This window comes from Stenella coeruleoalba (genome assembly GCF_951394435.1).
Source record: "Stenella coeruleoalba genome assembly, chromosome: 10".
In the NCBI taxonomy this organism is placed as follows: Eukaryota; Metazoa; Chordata; class Mammalia; order Artiodactyla; family Delphinidae; genus Stenella; species Stenella coeruleoalba.
Genome location: NC_137156.1, coordinates 98081903 through 98102499, shown reverse-complemented (window position 1 = coordinate 98102499; position 20597 = coordinate 98081903). Strand labels below are relative to the sequence as shown.

Here is a 20597-nt window from a genome sequence, read left to right as displayed (position 1 = left end):
TTACGAATTTTTTCTTGTGATGAGATCTTTTAAGGTCTACCCTCTTAGCAACTTACAACTATGCGAGGTACAGTATTGTTAACTCCAGTCACCACGCCGCACATTACATCCCCTGTACCTATTTATCTTGTAACTGGAAGTTCTCCCTTTTGACCCTTTTTGGGCCCGCGCTCCACCTCTGGCAACCACCAATATATTGTTGACTGACAATGAAAGAGGATATATAATGTGTTACCCAGGTTTTTTTTCTTTGTAAAATATGTGGGAAAGAACCCGAAGAATATACAGGAAATGCTAACTGTGAACATTTCTGGATGGTGTGATTATCAAGGACCGTATAATTGTGGGTTGGGGGGGTTATTTGCATTTGGCAGAATCTTTCAACAATGATCATGTATGTATCAGTTGCACAGTAAATTGTTTCTTAAGAGAAAAGTCAGTAAGCAAGCTTGCTCGAACAGGGACGAGAACGGAGCCTTCCGATGAGGGTGAGTAGCCCGAACGCAGGTGAGCAGCAGATGCAGGGCCCGCTCGCTCCTGGATTTTGCCACTGATGGTCTAGGACGTGCCCTTGACACCTTCACTGTGTGTGTCCTCACCCCAGCCCTAGGGGTAGCAAAGAGGGAAACGGAAGCTCAGGGAGGCGGGGTCCCCTGCCAGAACCAATGGCTGAGCAGGATTTACGGCCCCTGTGGGGACCCCGGAGAACACACACTTCGTTTCTCCCCACTTGGGGTCCTCAGGCACCACGCGCCCCCAACCCAATCGCCTCAGGGAGAGGCCCTTCTGGCCCAAACTGGGATCCCAGAAGCGGCTCCTCCCCAAGGGCAGCCCTACCGGCAGGACTCACACACTCCCACGTCTCTGCTCACATAATGCACTGCTCTCCACAGGTACAGGGTGACACCGTCCCTCGTGCAAAGTGACAACTGTGCCGGTGAGAGTCACTGGCAGTGAAGGCTGACTCGTGAGAAGATCCAGGGCAGAAGCAAAGACCCCAGGAGGAAGGGGTCCCAATGCCACTCTGAGCCCTCTCCCCCCCCGCCCTCCCCTCTCTGGCCCAGGGAGACGGCCCCTTGACGCACCCTCCCTCCACCAACTGCCTCAGTTGGGGTCCTACCCGTGTACCTCAAAGGGCCATGTTCACGCCATCCTCATGATGACATCTGTGTATGAGACACAAGAGCAGATGTGACTCCTCTGTGGCCCCAGCTCCCCTCGCGTCAGGCAGGCCGGGCCTGCTGGTGAAGGGGACCCCAGACAGCCCACCACAGTAGGAGGTGTTCCTGGCTGCATCAGCTTCTAAAGGTGCCACCTGCACCCCAACTGCCTGCGTCCCCAGAATAAGCGGCACTTCCCCCCGTCCAAGGTCCGGCTGAGCCTGTTTCGTCATCAGACAAATGGAAGTGAAGGTGACGGTCCCGGCCTGACCTAACTTCAGTGTCCTATTCCTTATTTCTTTCCCTTTCTGCACAGATCTTTGCCTCTCCGTCAAGACCTACGTGGCAGGAATACCAAAGCCACCCACGCTTTTGTGGCTGACCTCCCTGGCCTCTACCAACAGGGGATAGAAAAGGCTTCATTATGTTCTCAACCTATGGTGAGTCTGCAGTGACAGACAGGGGCCTACAGCTGGCACCGTGGTCCATGCAAACATGTGGGACTGGGGCACATGCCCGCCCGAGGAGGGAACAGCCCTGAGGCATGGGCACCAGCACCGGCGGGTGCCAGCCTGAGACAGAGCTTGTCAGCGCATTTCTGCTGCAGCGCCCCCTCCCACCTAGTCACACACGAGGGCCCCACCCAGCCACAGAGGCCAACGTCAGGCCTGCAGTTACAATCAGATGACAAGCTTCAGTTTCCTGTGAAACCCCCGTTTCAGCCCTCTGTGGGTGTTCAGATGCAGACAATAAATAAGAGGCATAAACAGGACACATCTTCATTTTGACGCTTAGGTTGCCAGTGCCCGATTGCCCGAGCTTAGCTGGAAGGCGCAGGGCAGGCCTTTGCTTGCCTCTTTTCCCACCAGCAAACCCAGAAGAGGGAGAAACTGTGGCTTTTCTGCCCTTAATGCCTGGAAGCTTACCCCTGATAGCTGAGCAGATACAACACCCACTCCTTTGGGCCGGTACGTAAACCAGAGTGCCGTTGAAATAAAAATAGAACATCGAGGGCAGGATGGAGCAAAGGAGGACAAAATGTTCATGAAGAAGGGTCATGACGAGCTTTAAATCTCACGAGTTTCCTGTGAGTTTCCTGTCTGCCAAGGCCAGGACCAAAAAGCAAGCTGGTTATGTCATCTATTCCTATGACTGATGTACGGGAACAGCCTCGTGCTTCCAGGACAGCACTCTTACTTCCGCTGGAATCTCACAAAGATTCCATGCATAAAGTTAATTCTGCAGGATCATGAGATCCAAAAATAGGAATTGTGATCACAGAGTAGAAGCGAGAGCAAGTGTGGGGAAGTTTCCAGAGCCAGGCTTTCTAATCCTAGCTGTACGCGCAAGGACAGATTTCTTAACCCTCTGAGCTTCATTTGCATCTTCTGTGGAGTCAGAAGAATTATAACCCCTCTGTCCCAGAACAGTCCCAGGACTCAGTGGGACCAGATACAAAAAGCAGCTGGGCCAAGGCCAAGGCCAGGACACAAACTGTGACATAGTCATCCTCTGTCCTCTGTCCTCTCTCCCTACCCAAAAGGACCTCTGATCCCAACTTAGGGTCTCTGTAGGAAGCAAATGGGGTGGATGGCTGTATCCAACAGTTTAAATCCTCTAATAGGGACTTCCCTGGTGGTACAGTGGTTAAGAATCCACCTGCCAAGGCAGGGGACATGGGTTCGATCCCTGGTCCAGGAAGATCCCACATGCCGCGGAGCAACTAAACCCGTGTACCACAACTACTGAGCCTGAGCTCTAAAGCATGCGAGCCACAACTACTGAGCCCACGCGCCACAACTACTGAAGCCCACGAGCCTAGAGCCCACGCTCCGCAACAAGAGAAGCCACTGCAACGAGAAGTGCGCACACCACAACAAAGAGTAGCCCCCGCTGGCTGCAACTAGAGAAAGCCCGCGCGTGCCAAAATGAAGACCCAACGCAGCCAAAAAAAACAAAAAAGAAAAAAAAACCCTCTAATGGACACATGACTCTCAGTGGGCAGTGGCAGGGCCTTGAAGGTGCAGTGGCCATGGGGATGAGTAATACAGAAGCCCAGCTAGACCTGCTTCCGCCCGCTGTGTCGTTGGCAGCCCCTGGTCACACACAGGAGGACAGGCAGCTTGGAGTTCTCCCTGCCAGTGCCCCTAGGGACGGGAGGGGATGCCAGTGCTCGAAATAACAGGTTCAGTGTCTGTGGGCACCAAGGGGTTGATGCATTGGTTCTCAGATCCATTAAATCAGAGTCTGGATGCTTTCGAAAGTTCCCTAGGTGAGGCTGAGAACGACTGGCTCAACCCGGAGTGATGAGGGTTGAGTTTCTGGCACCAGGGGGCAGAGAAAGGGGGCAAAAGCATTTCTCTGTGCTCTCTCCACAGTTCCCAGGGGACGATGGGCCTGATTCCCTTTTCTCTCTGCTTTGTATTTTCAGGATGTCCCACTCTCTCTAATGAGCACAAGAGCCCAAAGATGAACTCAGGGCTTCCAGCCCGCCATGGACACCGCAGCCAGGCTCACGGGCAAGGGAAACGCTCCAAATCTCATCCAACAAGTGGGATGAGGAACTGTACCCTACACCCCCAGAGATGATGAGATAAGTAAGTGCTCAACAGTTATAAGCTACCATTGTAATTTACTATCATTAGGATCATCACCCCTGAGTCTAGGTCAGGCTTTTTGTTTTGTCCTAAGTGCTTTCCCATAGGTGTGGCCTACTGAATTCAGAGGACACCTCTGGGGAGAAAGCCCAGTTGCTCTCTCCAGTTTATACTTGCGTAAAGTGAAACCTGAAACAGTTCTCTTATTTACATGTTTACATTACATGTTTATTGAGGTCCCGCTTCCTTTGGTCAAAAGGCTTAGGTGTGCTGGGCCCTTGGCAGAGGGGCCTGGGTTCTCCTCGCCGGCTGGCAGCCTGGGAACATTTAACACAGTGGCAAATCCGGGAGCCACATGCTTGAGCAGAGGGGACTCCAGCTGCCGGCAAGGTCTTTCCCCAGTGAGCACAGTCTGGAATTGCCCACACTCTGCTCAGCCCTCAAAGTAAACAGTGAGGTAATATTTATAAATTTGTTTTTATTCTTTGTATTTATTCTGACTCATGTGGCTGAAACAGATCCCTTCTAGAGCAAATGAAAGTGATTCATCCCTAACTAAAGAACCTAGGTGCCAGCTGGCCGTATCAAGACAAAAAGAGCTTTCTGGACCCTCTCTTTTCCTTTTCCTTTCCCTCCCAATCCCTGGGCTCAACCTTCCTGGGCATCCAAGGTCCACGTACACAAACCACTCAAAACTCCCAACTCAAGTTAGACGGGAAGTTAGGCAAATAAGAGGGTATGACCTTGTCTTAAGACCTAATCGCCCTATCACGGCTCCTCCACTGGACCTGCTCACCGGCTGCTAAAATGACTCATCCATCCTTATTCATTTATTCACTGTGTTAGGGGCTGGGGGCTCTGACTTATAAAACTCACATGACAGTTAAAAGATACCTAATTTTAAACCGGGAGGAGTTCTATGCTGACAACAAACTGGAGGAAGGGAGGGGGGCACCTGACACTGACTTATACAGGGTGCCCGGGGCAGACTTCTGTGGGCAGGTGCCATTTAAGCAGAGACCCAGAAGATGAGAGGGATGAGCCACGGGAAGAATGCAAGGGAGCTGGGGAGGGGCCCGCATTCTAAGGGGAAGGAATAGCATATGCGAAAATCCTGAGGAAGAAAACACTTCGGTGCATCTCCTCAAATGAAGGATGACCCTAGCGGCTGAGCTGAATGAATGCGGGGGAAAGTAGCCAAGATGAGGTGAGAGAACCGGGCAAGGGTTAGTCCACGTGAGATCTCGTAGGCCGTGGTTAGGCAGAACCTTAAAATAAACCCCCTTGAACTGAGGTACCCGGTAGCTGAGACAGGGCTTACCAAATAGTCATTTGCTCCCGCTCAGACTCCAGCCTCCCTTGCAGTTAGGCTGGGGCCACGTAACCGGTTCTGGCCAATGGATTTTAAGTGGAAATGCTACTGTCACTTCCTGGACAAAGCAATTAAGAGCTGGCGAGCCTCGTCCATCCGTCTCTCCCCCTCCACAGCGACCCTGGAAGCCGTGCACTCCCAGTGGCCTGCCGAGCGCCAGAAGGCAGGAGCCAGCACTGCACTTGGAGAAACTGATTCTTTGCTGTGTGGAACAGCTGAGATTTCCGGGTTTATCTGTGACCGCCACATAACGTAGCCCATCCTGATTAATGCGTGACCTCGACATGTGTCCAAAGCTCGTAACCCAGAGGAGCTGCTTACGACCGCACTGCACAGAGTGGGAGCTCAGTAAACCGCAGCTCCTCTCCCTCCAGCTCGTGCCCGTCCTCTCTGAAAAACTGGGGGCTGGTTCAGAGGCACCACACACAAGCCCCTCTGTCCATGCTCACATTTACTCCCAAGAAACCCGCAGTGATTAAAGCCTCGCTCTTTTCCAGTGGAATAACTAACACACAGAAGGACAGTCAGAAGACCATCCCGAGCCCCTCAGCAAGGATGTGCGAAGAGCCTCGCATCGCTCGTGTTCTGAAGCGCCCCCATTTACGAGAAAAGCAGACAGGGCAACGTCTACGCCTATTTTTCAGAGACTTGATGCCATCTAGTGACCTCCCCCAGCAGGGGTTAAGGTCACGCAGACCTGCATCCCTTTCCAGCCGGTTGCTTACTTGCTGTGTGGCTTTGGGCAAGTTACTTATCCCTGCACCTCAGTTTCCTCATCTGTAAAATGGGAATAGCGAGATTTGTGAGATAAGATGCTTGCCTGGCACATATTAGGTGCTAAATACAAGTTATGACTAGCATTCAGTTAACAGTGACTCCTGGCCAGGACTTTGGCGGGGGGGGGGGGGTTGCGGGGGGGGGGTGGTCTTGGCCCTGTGCAGCGCCACGCCCAGGGGCAAGTCTCCAGGGGCCCCAGGGTCTGAGTCCTTCCCACGCTTTTTTGTCCCCTAGTGGTAGGAAAGGGGCGGATGTTGGGAAAACTTCCAGGAGAACACACACGAGCCCTGTCTGGCCCTTGCAACAGCTCAGCCTCTTTGGGAGAGAAAGGGTGTGTTCTCTTCCATTTCACTTTAGGCAGCAGATAGAAATTCCCCACGCAGTGAAAGCCCGGCTCCGGGAAGGAAATGACTTTGGCTGAGCTGCCAAACCAAAAGTTAGAAACTGTGAAAACTGCACAACCGAGACGAGACGCGTGAAAACTGGGAAACTTGAAAGAAACCCCCAGGAAGATGCTGGCAGCAGATGGGAAGATGAGACCTTGGTCACTTCCCTTGGAGTCCCTTCAGGTTCCAGAAGCTTCTTGCTTTCCTACTCAGTTGACGCCTGGAACCTCACAGGCCCCTGTTCCCCACTGTGGCCAGAGCAATGGGGGTACTCCCAGGTAGAAGCCCTCGAAAACCTTCCCTACACTCCTGATGAAAGTAGACCTGACCACACCCAAGCATTGCTCCTTCCCACCACCCGGCCTTTGCACGTGCTGTTCCCTCTGCCCGGATACACCTGTGTGGTCGGCCCGCCAGTCCTTTGAATGGAGGCTCAAGTTTCAGCTCCTTAGGGAAGCTTCCCCAGATGAGATCAAACCTTCTCCTCTCCTACCCTCCTACCTACCTACCCACCCGACCTACACTTCTCCTTTGAGCACTCCTGCTGTGGTTGGGTACACGTCTCTATGCCATCATCCTGTTCATGCCCGTCTCCCACACTAAACTGTAAGCTCCTTGAGGTCGGAGCCCTTGTCTGTATTTCCACTGCTGCGTCCCCGGCACCTAGCACACAGCAGGCACTGGATAATATGTCTCAGTTCACTACTGACTCTCTTGTCCAGATTTTGTGTATCTAACTCTCTATGGGGAGGAACGAGCGAGAGTGTCACCTCACGAATCAGGCACACCTGGTCTCGAGCCTCCATGCTCAGAGTTAGAGCCATCAGACCCCCACCATCGGCAGGCTCAGGTCCCCTGCCTGCCTCAGTGCCGTTTAATCAGGTCCCCTGCCTGCCGCAGTGGCCGTGATGACAGCCGACCTGCCTCTGGCTGGAAGCCACAGCTCTGATACATCAGCCTCTGCCTTGATTCCGGCTCCTGAGACCCGCAGATGCCAGCACCTAGACCCTGGAGCCTGGCTCACAGCCCTCTCCCTAAATAAGCCTGGTGGTCGGGAAAAGTCCCCCTCAGGAGTAGGACTCTCACGTTTTAAGCCCCAGGGTGATGGCTGGCCCTAGCCTCCAGGGTCAGACTCTCCTGACATTGAATGCTGACCTGGCCGTGCAAATGCTGCCCCTGGTCCCCCAGACTCTCTATAAAGAGGCTCCCCTGGGATGCCCAGCAATTGCACCATGGCCACCATTGTACCAGAGCACTGATTCCCACAGTGTACTGGTTCCATGGGAATATTAATAAGTATCAAATGAAAAGGGGGCTCTGTGGTCAAATGTAAATGGAAAACCCCGACCTAAATAGATTTCTTTGCTATAGAACTTATCAGATCCTTAAAACGTTGGGTGTGCACTGTGACTCTCCAAAGGTAGGGGGCACTGATAAAGCATACAGATATCCCAAGGCTAGTGATTCATGAAACCTCTAGTTGCACGGCGTAACTTGCTGGAGCACACATCTGGGGCATGTGATTAGGGAAATGCTACTCTGCACCATGACTCGCCCTGCGGACGTCCTATGCACACGGTACTTTCCCCATCACAGAAAGACATTTTTTCAATCAGGACACAAAGGCGGCATTCCTCTTCCTGTCCTGACCCAGAGACTGGGGCTTCATCCAAGACCCAGCTCTTCCCTGTGGGCTCAGAAGAGCCTGGAGATGTGAAGACATCCATGGAAGACCACTTTATGACGGGTCTTTGCCAGAAGTCGGGAGGTGAAAGTGGAGAGGGGAGGGTAAGAAAGGGCGAGTAAACGACGCTTCACCTCACAAAGTGACGCACCAAGAGGCACTGCCTAGAGCGCATGGAAAAATAATTATATGTGTAACGATATTAGTTAAGGGTTAGAAAAACAACCTACAGACCCACAGAGGAGCCAAAGGGGGAGAGGAGGTATGTACAGCCAAATCCTGGTCTAGGAAGTGAATGGATAATATATAAATTGATATATATGAAAAGAACAGGAGAAGCACATTATTTAGAGATGGTACAATGTGGTAGAGAATAGCCATTCCCCTTGTCTTCCTATATTCTAGAAGTTTTAGCTAGACATACGGCTGCTAAAAACCACATTTTTTAGCTACTGCCAGACTCCCTTTGCAGCTAATTGTGGTCATGTGACTAGGTTCTAGCTAATAGAACTTTGTGAAGTGATAAAGCGCATCTTTCAGATTGTACCCTTAGAAGGAAAGAAAATCCCCTCCCCTTCCTGCTGCCTGGAATGTGGAAAAGAGAGGAACAGCCGGAGCGAGTATCTCAAACCACAAGGTGGAAGCCACGTGCGCAGGGCAGCAGAATAAGGTAGAAAAAACGCTTGAATCCCTGACACTGTGGACCCACCCTATCAGCTTTGGATTGCCGACACACACACCGCTAGTGGAAAGAAACCCTCTTTTAGTTTAACCTGGTGTTGTTTTGGCCTTTCCTACCGGAGCTAAATCAATATAATAATGCTCCAGGTGGGAAGGACCCAGATATTGCAGACTGGAAAGCTGATTACTGTGCTTACACCAAAGCAAAACCGTCACCCGTGACCCTCGGAAGGCAGGCCACGTGCTACGAGCACCCATAACTCTAAGGGGAGAAGCTGAAAATGCTCTGAATGTTGGTACACGTTGCTTCTCTTTTAGGGACCTCCAACAGAGGGAGAAGAACTCCACTGGAGCCAGACCGTGTTCAAGCAGAGATGAAAAGGAAGACTCTTGGCCTGTAGCAGACAATCCAAGTTGACCAAGAACCCCCCTGTCAGGGGCCCTGAAGGGTCAGCCCCAGCAGGAGGTGATACCATGGCCCCAACCATTCTAATCCCCACTCCACCTTTCTCAGTCCACTGATGAACTGCAGGAGGGGCTCTCTGCCAGACACAGAGCCCAGAAACAAGAGTCAAGATAAGAGTGCTTCCGCCCCATCTAAGCTATTGTTTCAGGTGGCCCCGAGGGAGGCTCCAGGCGTGCACCTTCCATTAGGAGGAGGGGGGGCAGGCCGAGCACACAGGCCACCAAGAGGAAGAACAAACCTTTCAGGGTTAAGAATGAAGCTACCTAGGCCAGATCATCAGCTGTGGCTGTCACACAGAGAACTGATGAGAAGCCAAGAGACCAGAAGCTTCCAGCATTTTGAGAGACCTGTACCGCCAAAGAAGCCACCGTCCTGGTGTGACAAAAGCCGGCCATTATTTGACGCCACAGCTCCTCCCAGGTGCCCAAACCCCTCCCCCAGCAGGAAGTGGGCTGTGAAAGCCGTGTAGCCCCCCCATAAGGGCAGCCTCTCCAGTTCCCACTTCCACTGAGGCCACAGGCATGCTCCCCGAATGTCTACCCCACCCCCCAAGACAGAGCCAGTAGTCAGAGAACCAGGTGCTGGGTCAGCGGTTCTTAAACTTTTATCTGCACCTGAATATCCTGGAGGGAGACTCAGGACTCCACCCCTGGCGTTTCTGAATCGGCAGCTGAGGTCAGGCCTGAGAACCTGCATTTCTAACAAGCTCCCAGGGGATGCTGATGCTCAGAAGTCCAGGGAACACACTTTGAGGATCACTGGTCAACTGAGAAGAACAAGGGGCTGCCAGATGGACCGAACAAAGGACCCACTCCCCTTGCCAGAAGACACTCCCCTGGGGAAAGGGTGAGCACGTTTTGCTCGTGGGAGGAAGGGTGCATGTGGATACTTGGGTGGCCCAAAGCAGAGGGCTGCAGGAAGACAGCTGGCCCTCCAGTGTGTATCCCCTCCTCTGCTAGAGTAACACACGCTTCAGTTGTGCACACAGGCTCCCAGCTACAGATTACATTTCCCAGCCTCCCCTGCAACTAGGCGTGATCATGTGACCAGTCCTGGCCAACGGCCTGGGAAGGGAGGTTATGTTGCAGCTTCCAGGGGACCGTGCCCTTCTTGTAGGCTGGAAGGCACGTGTGGAGGCACAGAGTAGCCGTCTCAGGTAGGAGCTGGGAGCCGGCTGTCCCAGACGGCAGAGCAATGAAAACGAAAGAAACTGGTCCTTGACACTGGGCAGCTGCCCTATGAGCCCTGGGCAGCTTGGACGGTCACAGGAGAGAGGAATAAACGTCTGTCTCATTTAAGTCACTACAGCCTACCCTTAGTAACAGCAATGAACCTGGGATGCTAATACAGGAAGCCACCAAGAAACAGCTAAAAGAGCAAAATGGTTGACACTGGCGAGCAGATTTGCCAGAAGAAGGAATGGTAAGCCTTCTGCACTCATTTATTCTAATTCTTATAACATTTAGTGTTTGACAATCGAACAATAATGGTCTTGGCAATTAAGGCTAAGAAGATACCAAGGAACAGAGACCCACGCACCTATAGCTCTCTGTACAATGGCACTAGCAGCCCCAGAGCACGTGATTTCAAGACACTGGACACACATGTGGCCCCCTGGGAACCCCACACTCCACCTTCCGGTTCACATACAACCTATGGAAGGCCTCTGCTACATGCAAATACTTACGACCTGGAGTCGTAAGTCTCTGAGGACAACACTTTGTCTCTGGGACTTTTGGTGTCTGGTTTTCAAGCTCTGTTTTATTCAAACTTATTCTTAAAGCTCTCTAAGAAGTGGTGGGCAGAAGTCAGGTTCTCAAACTGCTGTGGGCAACCGAGCAAGTTCATAAACAATCTTCAGCAAGTAAATGCAAACTAAGGTTTAACTAATGTTACAATTAGGGAAGGGAAAACTGACCGGTTGGAATAACAGAAACTTAATATGCTTCACATATGCCCTCTATATTCACTTCCAAAAAGTGACCAAGATTTATGGCACTTTTTCTCCCTAATGAAAAACAAACAAACAACAAAAAAAAATCCAAGATACAGAAAGGGGAAGTGTCTTGCCTGAGGACTGAAGGCAATAGTGACAATACAACCGAACTCCCAAAACAAAAGTGGATGCGGAGACAGGCTTGAACCTCTCTTCCTCAGGCAATTTTAATCAGCAAGGCTAAGCAGCAGAGAAAAGAGGATTGGGGAACACAGGTGGACTCTCACAGCCCTGAGAGGTTAGAGGAGGTTGGAACCGGAAAACAGAGAACTGAGTAAAGTTCTAAGAAGAAAGGATGACAGACAAATATCACTGTTTCCTGGAAGCCCAAACACCGAGTGCAGTGAAGTTCCCGTGAGAAAAGCTAAGAAGGAGGGCTCTGATCCAAACGCGCCTGGGTGCGACCGGACCTGTGCCCTTGGGGGAGGCTCTGAGCCGTTCCTGACCTCCATGTCCTCCGGGGGAGAAGGGGCTCCTTAGATCGCCCACCTCGAGGGGCTGCTGGGAGGAGCCACGCTCAGCGCCTGGTGCCTCGAAAGTGCCCAGTCAGTGTCAGCTTCAAACAGAATGTCACGCTGCAATGAGTATGTTTCTCTGAATCTGGCACTATGTTGTGTGCTGACCTCAAATCGTTAAGAATGTACTCGAGATTAGTCAACAGCCAGGTTCTGACGTCAGTGGCAAGCTGGTGTGTCCAGTGAGAGGCCTGTGTCTCAATCCCCAGTACGTCTCTGCCCACAGGCCTCGGGACACCCCTGCAGCATCCCAGTGCCCTGCAGAGACAAAACCGGCGTCCCCCTCCCCAAAGTGGCCTGAGCAGGAGGCCTGGTCCCTCCATTCTGACTGTACCTGACCCAGCGGCTTTCCCGCTCCCCCTCTGCAGCACCCCCTCTCCACACCTACCTCTCTCCCTCTCTCCCTCTCTCCCCTCTCTCTCTCTCTCTCTCTCTCTCTGGCATCCTTGGGTGGGCATGAATTTCCTCACCTCTTTTTGAACCCATTAAGAGTTTATCACTGGACTTCCCTGGTGGCGCAGTGGTTAAGAATCCACCTGCCAATGCAGGGGACACGGGTTTGAGCCCTGGTCCGGGAAGATCCCACATGTCGCGGAGCAACTAAGCCTGTGCGCCACAACTACTGAGCCTGTGCTCTAGAGCCCGCGCGCCACAACTACTGAGCCCATGCACCACAACTACTGAAACCCACGCACCTAGAACCTGTGCTCCGCAACAAGAGAAGCCACCGCAACGAGAGGCCTGCGCACCACAATGAAGAGTAGCCCCCGCTCACCACAACCAGAGAAAGCCTGCATGCGGCAACGAAGACCCAACGCAGCCAAAAATAAAATAAATAAAAAATAAATTTTTAAAAAAAGAGTTTACCACTAATTCTCTCAAAACATGAAAAGTATGTGAAGGCACATCTACTCCATAATCAGTTCTACCACGTGCCAGGTTCTGGGGATGCAGACAAGCCAGACAGGGGTCTGCACGCAGCTACACAGGATAGGCATTGGCCGCACCAACCAACCAATGTGGCATGGGTCTGAGCAGGTCTCCACCTGTAAGGCCACCCTGGTGTCTCCTGACTTATCTCTGAGGGTGGAGGTCTCTAAGCCCCCACTCCTCCTCCTGGAAGCCCTCCCTGATTTAGTCAGGCAGGTGCTGAACTGAGGTCTGTTGGTTCAGCCAGGTTATTCCCAGCTCAGGAACCCCAGCCAGGACAGCTCCAGGGCCCACAGGGTCTTCCACAGGCCTCTGGGGCTCTGAATGCCCTGCTCTCTACCTCCCACACCAGCTCTATGCTAGTTCCTGCAACACCCCAGGCCTTTGCACAAGGGCCTTTGTCCCCTCTCCCCTGGGCTTTCTTCCTCCAGCTCTTCACGTGGCTGTCTTCTTTCCATTCCTCCAACTTCACCTCCTCAGACTGGCCTTCCATGACAACCGTGTTCTAGAAGGCTCCCCTACCTTGTCACTCCATCCCCTTATTTTTACTTGTTTTCCTGTCTACTGACTGTCTCCTCATGACTATGCTCTCCACGAGGGCAGAGGACCTATCGCTTTGCCCACCTGTATTCCAGGACCTCGGACAGCACCAGGCACTGGCCAGGGGCTCGGTGAGCACCTGTGAGAAGTCTGGCTCACTGTCCCACACTGAAGGGGTCTCTTTGGGGACATGGCGGGGGGGGCCCAGATGGAGATAATCAGACCCCTCATCCCCCTGCCTCTGCTGAGCACTGGCTGAACACCAGGCCCTTGACGTGTTCTATTTCTTCAATTGCACAGACACCCTGCAAGGTAGGGAGGTATTATTTATTACCTGCTAAGTACATTCCCACCATGGTTGTATTCTCCTGTAGGAGGACAATTTGGTAATACTGGTATTGATATCAATCAAAACTTAAAATACACAAACCTTCAACCCAGCCATTCCAATATTGGAAAGTCATCCCATGCGAGATTCACGTGTGTGCAAACGGGGTGCACATCCCAACACTGTACACAGGAGGCAACTGCTAGAAGCAACCTGAACACCTATCAATAAATCATGGTACATCTGTCAAAGGAATACAATGTGGCTGTTGAAAGATTGTCTCAATATGAAACCATCTGCAAGATCGACTGCTAGGTGAAAATAAAGGGGACAGCCGAGTGCATGGTGTTCTCTTACTATCTGTATAAAAAAGTGTTGTAGACACATGTACACATTTGCCTAGAAAATCTCTAGGAAGGTAGATAAGAAATTGTGACTACTGGTTACTTCTTGGGAGGCTAAATTGGGAAACAGGATGAGGACGTAAATAATTTTTACTGTAGACTTTCTTGAATTTTTATGCTACAGCTATTTTTAAATTTCTATTTATTTATTTTTGGAACAGAGAACAAAAATTTAAAAGGTGCAAAAAGACTGACAATAAAGTCTCTCTCCAACACCTGGTTCCCTGGCCACCCGATTCCTCTCCCCAGGGGTGACCACCGTTACTAATTTCTTAGTTGGATGGTAAACTCTTTCATTCAAATTTTTTTAAGATTAAGAAAGGTTTTCTGGGGCTTCCCTGGTGGCGCAGTGGTTGAGAGTCTGCCTGCCGATGCAGGGGACACGGGTTCGTGCCCTGGTCTGGGAAGATCCCACGTGCCGCGGAGCGGCTGGGTCCGTGAGCCATGGCCGCTGAGCCTGCGCGTCCGGAGCCTGTGCTCCGCAACGGGAGAGGCCACAACAGTGAGAGGCCCGCGTACCGCAAAAATAAATAAATAAATAAAAATAAAGGTTTTCTAATTTTATTTATTTTTACATTTTGGCCATGCCGAGCAGCATGTGGGATCTTAGTTCCCCAACCAGGGATCAAACCCATGCCCCCTGCAGTGGAAGCGCGGAGTCTTAACCACTGGACCGCCAGGGAAACTCCAAGAAAGATTTTAAGGTGAGAGGGCACAGCTCACGCTGGCTGCTAGGGGGCCTTGGTAACTCACAGTTGAGGATGATCTGGGCGGCGCGGTAGAGCTCTAGATGGCACAGGAGGTCCAGCAGCTGCTGGACGGTGGCCTGCCGCATGCTCCACCACCACAGCAGCTCGCGCGTGATGCTCACGCCCTGCGCCCGCTCCATAGACTTGATCTTCCGCAGCTGGGTCAGGTCTGTGATCACATAGGAGGCTGGAAGGCAAGCAAAAAGGGATGCTTAGAGCCAGAAGGGCAGCCCCTCCACCAGAGGGTCACCATGCTGGCCCAGCTCTGTCCACCACAAAGCCACCTGGCCCCATCCTACCTGAAACTCCACCAGGAGCTGGGGTCCACAGGCAGCCCAAGTCATTCAGTGCCCGCGGGGACCAGCACACTCACACTTTAATGTAAATGTCAACTTGGTTGCCACACAAGACTTAGGAGAAAGACCAGTGGACGAGAGGGCCAGGGGCCTTGAGGTTTAGCTGCTTATTTGCTATGTGCAAGTCACTTCCCCAGTGGGATGGGAGGTTCGGTTTCCTCAACTGTAATAGAGAACTTGCCCTCCAAACAGAAGCCCCGAGTAGGCAGAGAGTTTTCTCTGTTCCGTTCACTGTTAGATCCTCAGAACAGAGAAGAGTGCCTGGCACAGAGTGGGGGCAGGGCCAGGACCAAAGTGAGGCAGGGGAGGCACCCAAGGCACAAATTTGAAGGAGGTGCTCATTCTCAGGGCTGGTCCTGCACCTGTAGCAGCAGCCAGAGAGTAGGTGCCTCCTATAATTTTGCCTTGGGGGGCTTCCCTGGTGGCGCAGTGGTTGAGAGTCTGCCTGCCGATGCAGGGGACACGGGTTCGTGCCCCGGTCCGGGAAGATCCCACATGCCGTGGAGCGGCTGGGCCCGTGAGCCACGGCTGCTGAGCCTGCGCGTCCAGAGCCTGTGCTCCGCAACGGGAGAGGCCACAACAGTGAGAGGCCAGCGTACCGCAAAAAAAAAAAAAAAAAAAAAAAGTTGCCTTGGGCATCTCATTCTCCTCATCTCTAAGTCCCAGCCCTGGCAGGGGGAACTGAATGAATGAATGAATGAGTGAATGAATGAATCCACAGCCCACCATCCTCACAGAACTGCTATTAGGAGCAAGAGAGCTATGGATCTAAAAGCACTTTGCCAAGTCTGAAGCACTGTGCAATTTGCAGGGGGCTGCTGTCCACAATACTAAAACTAATGCATTCCTTCTTTTCATTTTCTATTATAAAATGGTTGCTCATTAAAGAAAACTTGGAAAAACGCAGGGGAAAGAAGCTAATAAATTACACAGCATCCCACGAGGGTACTTTCCCTTCCGAAAGTCTCCCCACCACACGCACAGGGGTGCTTCTGGATCCAGTTAGTGCCAGGCTGTAAGTAAGACTGTGCATCCAGGCCTTATTTACTAACATTATACCATAAGCATTTTCCAAATTGGTACAAGCTCTTCATACATGGAATTTTTGAACGGTCACATAGTATTCTGCTGAGTTTCCTGAAGTGAGGGAGGCATTTTTTATTCCCCTAAACTAGGACTAAAATAATCGGACTTCAGTTCCAGGATTTCAGAAATCGTGGAGCAGGTATCTACGTGAACATCAAGTCATACATTCATTCAACAAAATATTATTGAGCTCCAGGCCTCTGAGAAGCTCTAGAGATACAGGGGTGAGTCAACCAGAAGCCCACGGAGCTTTTCTGTTTGAAAAATACAAACATAAGTGAACTGAGTGAAGAAGAGGAAGACAAGAGACCACGCCTATGTAATGAAGGGGCTTGAAGGCCAGGCTACAGTTTGAACCTGATCCTAAGAGCCACGGACACCAGGACACCATGGAAGACCTCAGAGCCAGGGAGGGACGCGATCATATTGTACAGTCCCTGTCCCTCTGGAGGAATGGGGAAGGTTGTGACAGCCTCCCACAGAGAGAAAGCCTCTGGGAGAAGTGCCCTGTTAGGGATGAGAAATTCTTGAGTTGTAACTTTAGTCACTGGAAACCCCAGGCCAGATTCCTGGTCCATGGGAAGTGATGTCAGCAGGGTCAGGGGCTGCCTCCAGCAGCAGAGAGAAAAGAGTAGAGGGAAGAGGAAGGAACCCCTTGCCCCCAGCCCTCCCTGCACACGAGCTCTGTTCGTGGGCTCACCTCCCACGCTCCGAGGCAGCGTGATGTCATGGGAAGAACAGAAGCCCAGGGCCGCCCCTGGGGCTCCACTGCGGCAGCAGAAGCCAAGCCCAGCCCTCACATCTGTGGGCTGCACTTTTCCTCACAGGCAATGCAGGAGGAAGAGGAATTAAACCCAGAGGTGCCTTGCAATGTGGACGTTGTAGCTCTGTGAAAGTGGCATCTCTTATGGTGTTGACCTGCCAGCATTTAACATGACCCTTAAAACAGGGTCAAGACAAGATAGAGATCTCAGGGGGATGAGTCACTGCCGAGCGCCCTGCTGAGTCCATGGCTCTTTGCCCAACACACACCAGTAATACCTGGTCGTTACGGAACATTTGGAAAACGGGAGAAAATCAAAGCCCCCGTGATCATCCCACTTGGAAGACCCCAAGAAAAGCACTGGTTATACTCTTGTTTCTAATCTTTCAGGCTTTTCTATTAGATATAAAAATACATGCTTATGCCAGCAGGATGGTACAGTGGTGGGTTCAGGGCCCAGACTCTGGACTCTGAGGCCTGGGTTCAAATCTTCTCTCTGCTACTTACTTCCCATGTGCTTGGGGAACGCCCTTCACGTCTCGCCGTGCCTCAGTTTCCTCATTTGCAAATGAGGAAAACAACAGCACCTGCCTCAGAGGTTGTTGTGAGGATTAGATTAGTTATATGTATAGAATAATATGTATGTGATATAAATGTTCACTGCAATTGTCAAGCCATCTACACTGTATGAAAACCTGCTTTTATCCCCAATGGTTAACACTACGTGGCGATCATCCCTCCTGGTCTGACTTCCTGAATCTTGCAGGACACAGTAGACAACCTTGCCCATCTTCAAAGCCCTCTGGAGCAGAGGCGCACAGCTTCCTGAAGTGATCCGCCCTCGCCCTCGGGTGAAACGCCCTTTGTCCGGACTAACGAGACTCTTTCCTGGTTGAGGGAAGGGGAAAGCGTCTTGTCCCTTAAGCCTCTCAGCAACTCATCCCCATTTTACAGATGAGGAAACTAAAGGCTCAGAGAGAGGCAGTCACTCGCCTGAAGCACATAGCTGGGCAGGGACAAAGCAGGCCTGTGCACAAAGGCTGGCACACGCATGAGACAGCAAGATGGAGAGCCGTCCGACAGAGGAAGCCCTGCCCCAGGATCCCTGGGAATACACCTGGGGTGAGTGAAGCTGTGAGAAGCCTGGTTTCCCCCAAGGGCAAAAATGAACGCAGCCACAATCATAGGGAAACGAGCAGGAGGGAGCCACATTATCTGCCAAAATCGTCCAATCCAAAGAGCGTGCGTATTTGTGGCTGTGTGCTTTTCTGAATCACTTTATGGATTTTTCCACCTCCACTCCCCGGTATCACAATCAGCCCCAAGGGATGATCTCTTCTAAAATGATGCACATTATCTGTAATAGTCAAAGACTAGAATGTCATTTTAAAAAAAAGAATAAATTGTGGAATATGCAGTAGGATTTTTCAACCTAAAAAAAAAAAAAAGACTCGCAGAAACCGAGACTCTTTAGGACTCTGGAAGGACAATCACAGTCGCTTACTGCGCTGGACAGAAAACCATGGAATGCTGTGACTTGCCAAGGAGCTGCTACCTGGGGGGCACGGCTGGCTCCCAGCCCAGTGACCGCTGACCCAGCACGGAGAGCTGGCCAAGCATGGGCTCCAAGCCATCCCGTGTCCCCACCGTTCCCACATCCTTCAGCCCATCATTCATTCCAGTGGCACTGAGTGTCTGCCCACTGGCCGGGCACTGCCTCAGACACTGGGAATACAGGAGCAAACTAGATGCGTGATGTCCCTGCCCTCATGGCGCCGACATTCTACAGGGAGAGACAGACATAAACCAATAAGGAACAAGGTCAAAGCATGTTAAGAGGAATGAAGAAAATAAAACACGTTGATAAGAAAAAGAGGAAAGGGGGACAGGGTCAGCCTCTCAAACAAGGTGACATATGAACTGAGAAATGAAAGACTATAGCCCCCCAAAGACGTCAGTGTCCTAAACCCCGAAACCTGTGCATATGGTACCTTACGTGACAAAAGGGACTTTGCAGATGGCATTAAGTTAAGGATTTTGAGATGAGATTACCCTGGATTATCTGACTGAGCCCAGGGGTCCTTATCAGAGGAAGGCAGGAGTGTCCGATTCAGAGAAGATCATGACAGAAGCAGAGGTCAGAGGAAGAGATTTGAAGATGCTACCCCATTGTCTTTGAAAGTGGAGGAGGGGCCACAGGCCAAGGGACGCAGGCAGCCTCTAGAAGCCAGTGAAGGCAGGGAAATGGATTCTCCCCTAGAGCCTCCAGAAGGACAGCTGCCCTGCCAACACCTTGATTTTAGGACTTCTGACCTCCAGAACTGTAACACAATAATGGCTGTTTTTAAACTATTCAATTTGTGGTAATTTGTTACAGCAGCAAGAGGAAACTAACAGAGACTAGAAAGCTAGCCATGTGGAGGACAGGGCTAAGAATGTCCCAGACAGAGGAAACAGCAAGTACAAAGGCCCTGAGTCTGGACCAAGGAGGCCAGTGTGGCTGGAGCAGGGTGGGCATGAGAGGGTGTTGGAGGAGAGGAGGTCAAAAGTCAATGGCGCTCAGACTGTGCCAGACCCGGCAAGCCTGGTGAGGGATTTGGATTATAACCTAAATCACAATGGGCAGCTCCAGAGGACCTTGAACAATACTGGTGTCTCCAAGCCCTAAGGAGTCAGAGGTATTCTCCTCAGAGGATGTACAAATGCACATGAAGAGACGGCCAACATCATTAGTCATTACAGAAATGCTAATCAAAACCAGAGCAAGAGGCACGTCTCCAAGCCCTAAGGAGTCAGAGGTATTCTCCTCAGAGGATGTACAAATGCACATGAAGAGACGGCCAACATCATTAGTCATTACAGAAATGCTAATCAAAACCAGAGCAAGAGGCACTTCCCTGGTGGTCCAGTGGTAAAGAATCCGCCTTCCAATGCAGGGGACACAGGTTTGATCCCTGGTCGGGGAACTAAGATCCCACATGCCGCGGGGCAGCTAAGCCCGCGTGACACAACTACTGAGCCCACACGCCCTGCAGCCTGTGCGCCACAACTGGAGAGAGAAAACCTGCACAGCACAACTAGAGAGAAGCCCGAGTGCCACAGCAAAGAGCCCGCACGCCACAAGGAAAAGATCCCGCGTGCCTCAACAAAGAACCTGTGTGCCTGCATCGAAGACCCGGCGCAACCAAAATAAATAAATAAATAAACAAACACAGCGAGAAACCACTTCTCACCTGCTCAGATGGCTACAAACTCAGAAAGACAGACGATAACAAGTGTTGGGGGGAGGGGATGTGGAGAAATTGGGACCCTCACACATTGCTGGTGGGAATGTAAAATGGTACTCGCACTTCCAAAAACAGTCTGACACTTCCTCAAAATGTTAAACGCAGAGTTACCCTATGACTCAGTAATTCCCCTCCTAGGTATCTACGCAAGGGAAATGAAAACGTAAAGGCACACAGAGACATACACAAATGTACACAGGAGCATTATTCATAATAGCCAAAAAGTGGAAAGAACCCAAATGCCCATCAAATGACAGAAGAATAAATAAAATGCAGTATGTCCACACGATGGAATGTTATTCAGGAGTAAATAAAAAGAAATTGGGACTTTCCTGGTGGTCCAGTGGGAAAGAATCCACCTTGCAATGCAGGGGACGCAGGTTCGATCCCTGGTCAGGGAATTAAGATTCCCACCTGCATTGGGGCAACTAAGCCAGTGCACCACAACTACTGAGCTCACGTGCCTCAACTAGAGAGCCTGTTTGCCGCAAAACTACACAGCCCACGCGCCCTGCAGCCT

General features: G+C 51.4%; 1 protein-coding gene across 1 annotated transcript in view; it reads right to left on the bottom strand.

Moving 5' to 3' along the window:
* The window catches only part of IRAK2 (interleukin 1 receptor associated kinase 2), a 58657-nt gene that overhangs the window by 34424 nt on the left and 3636 nt on the right, over nt 1–20597 (bottom strand). The window contains exon 2 of the mRNA XM_079934251.1: nt 14590–14772. Within this exon, the coding sequence (XP_079790377.1) occupies nt 14590–14772 (183 nt within the window). The remainder of the gene's footprint in view (nt 1–14589; nt 14773–20597) is intronic.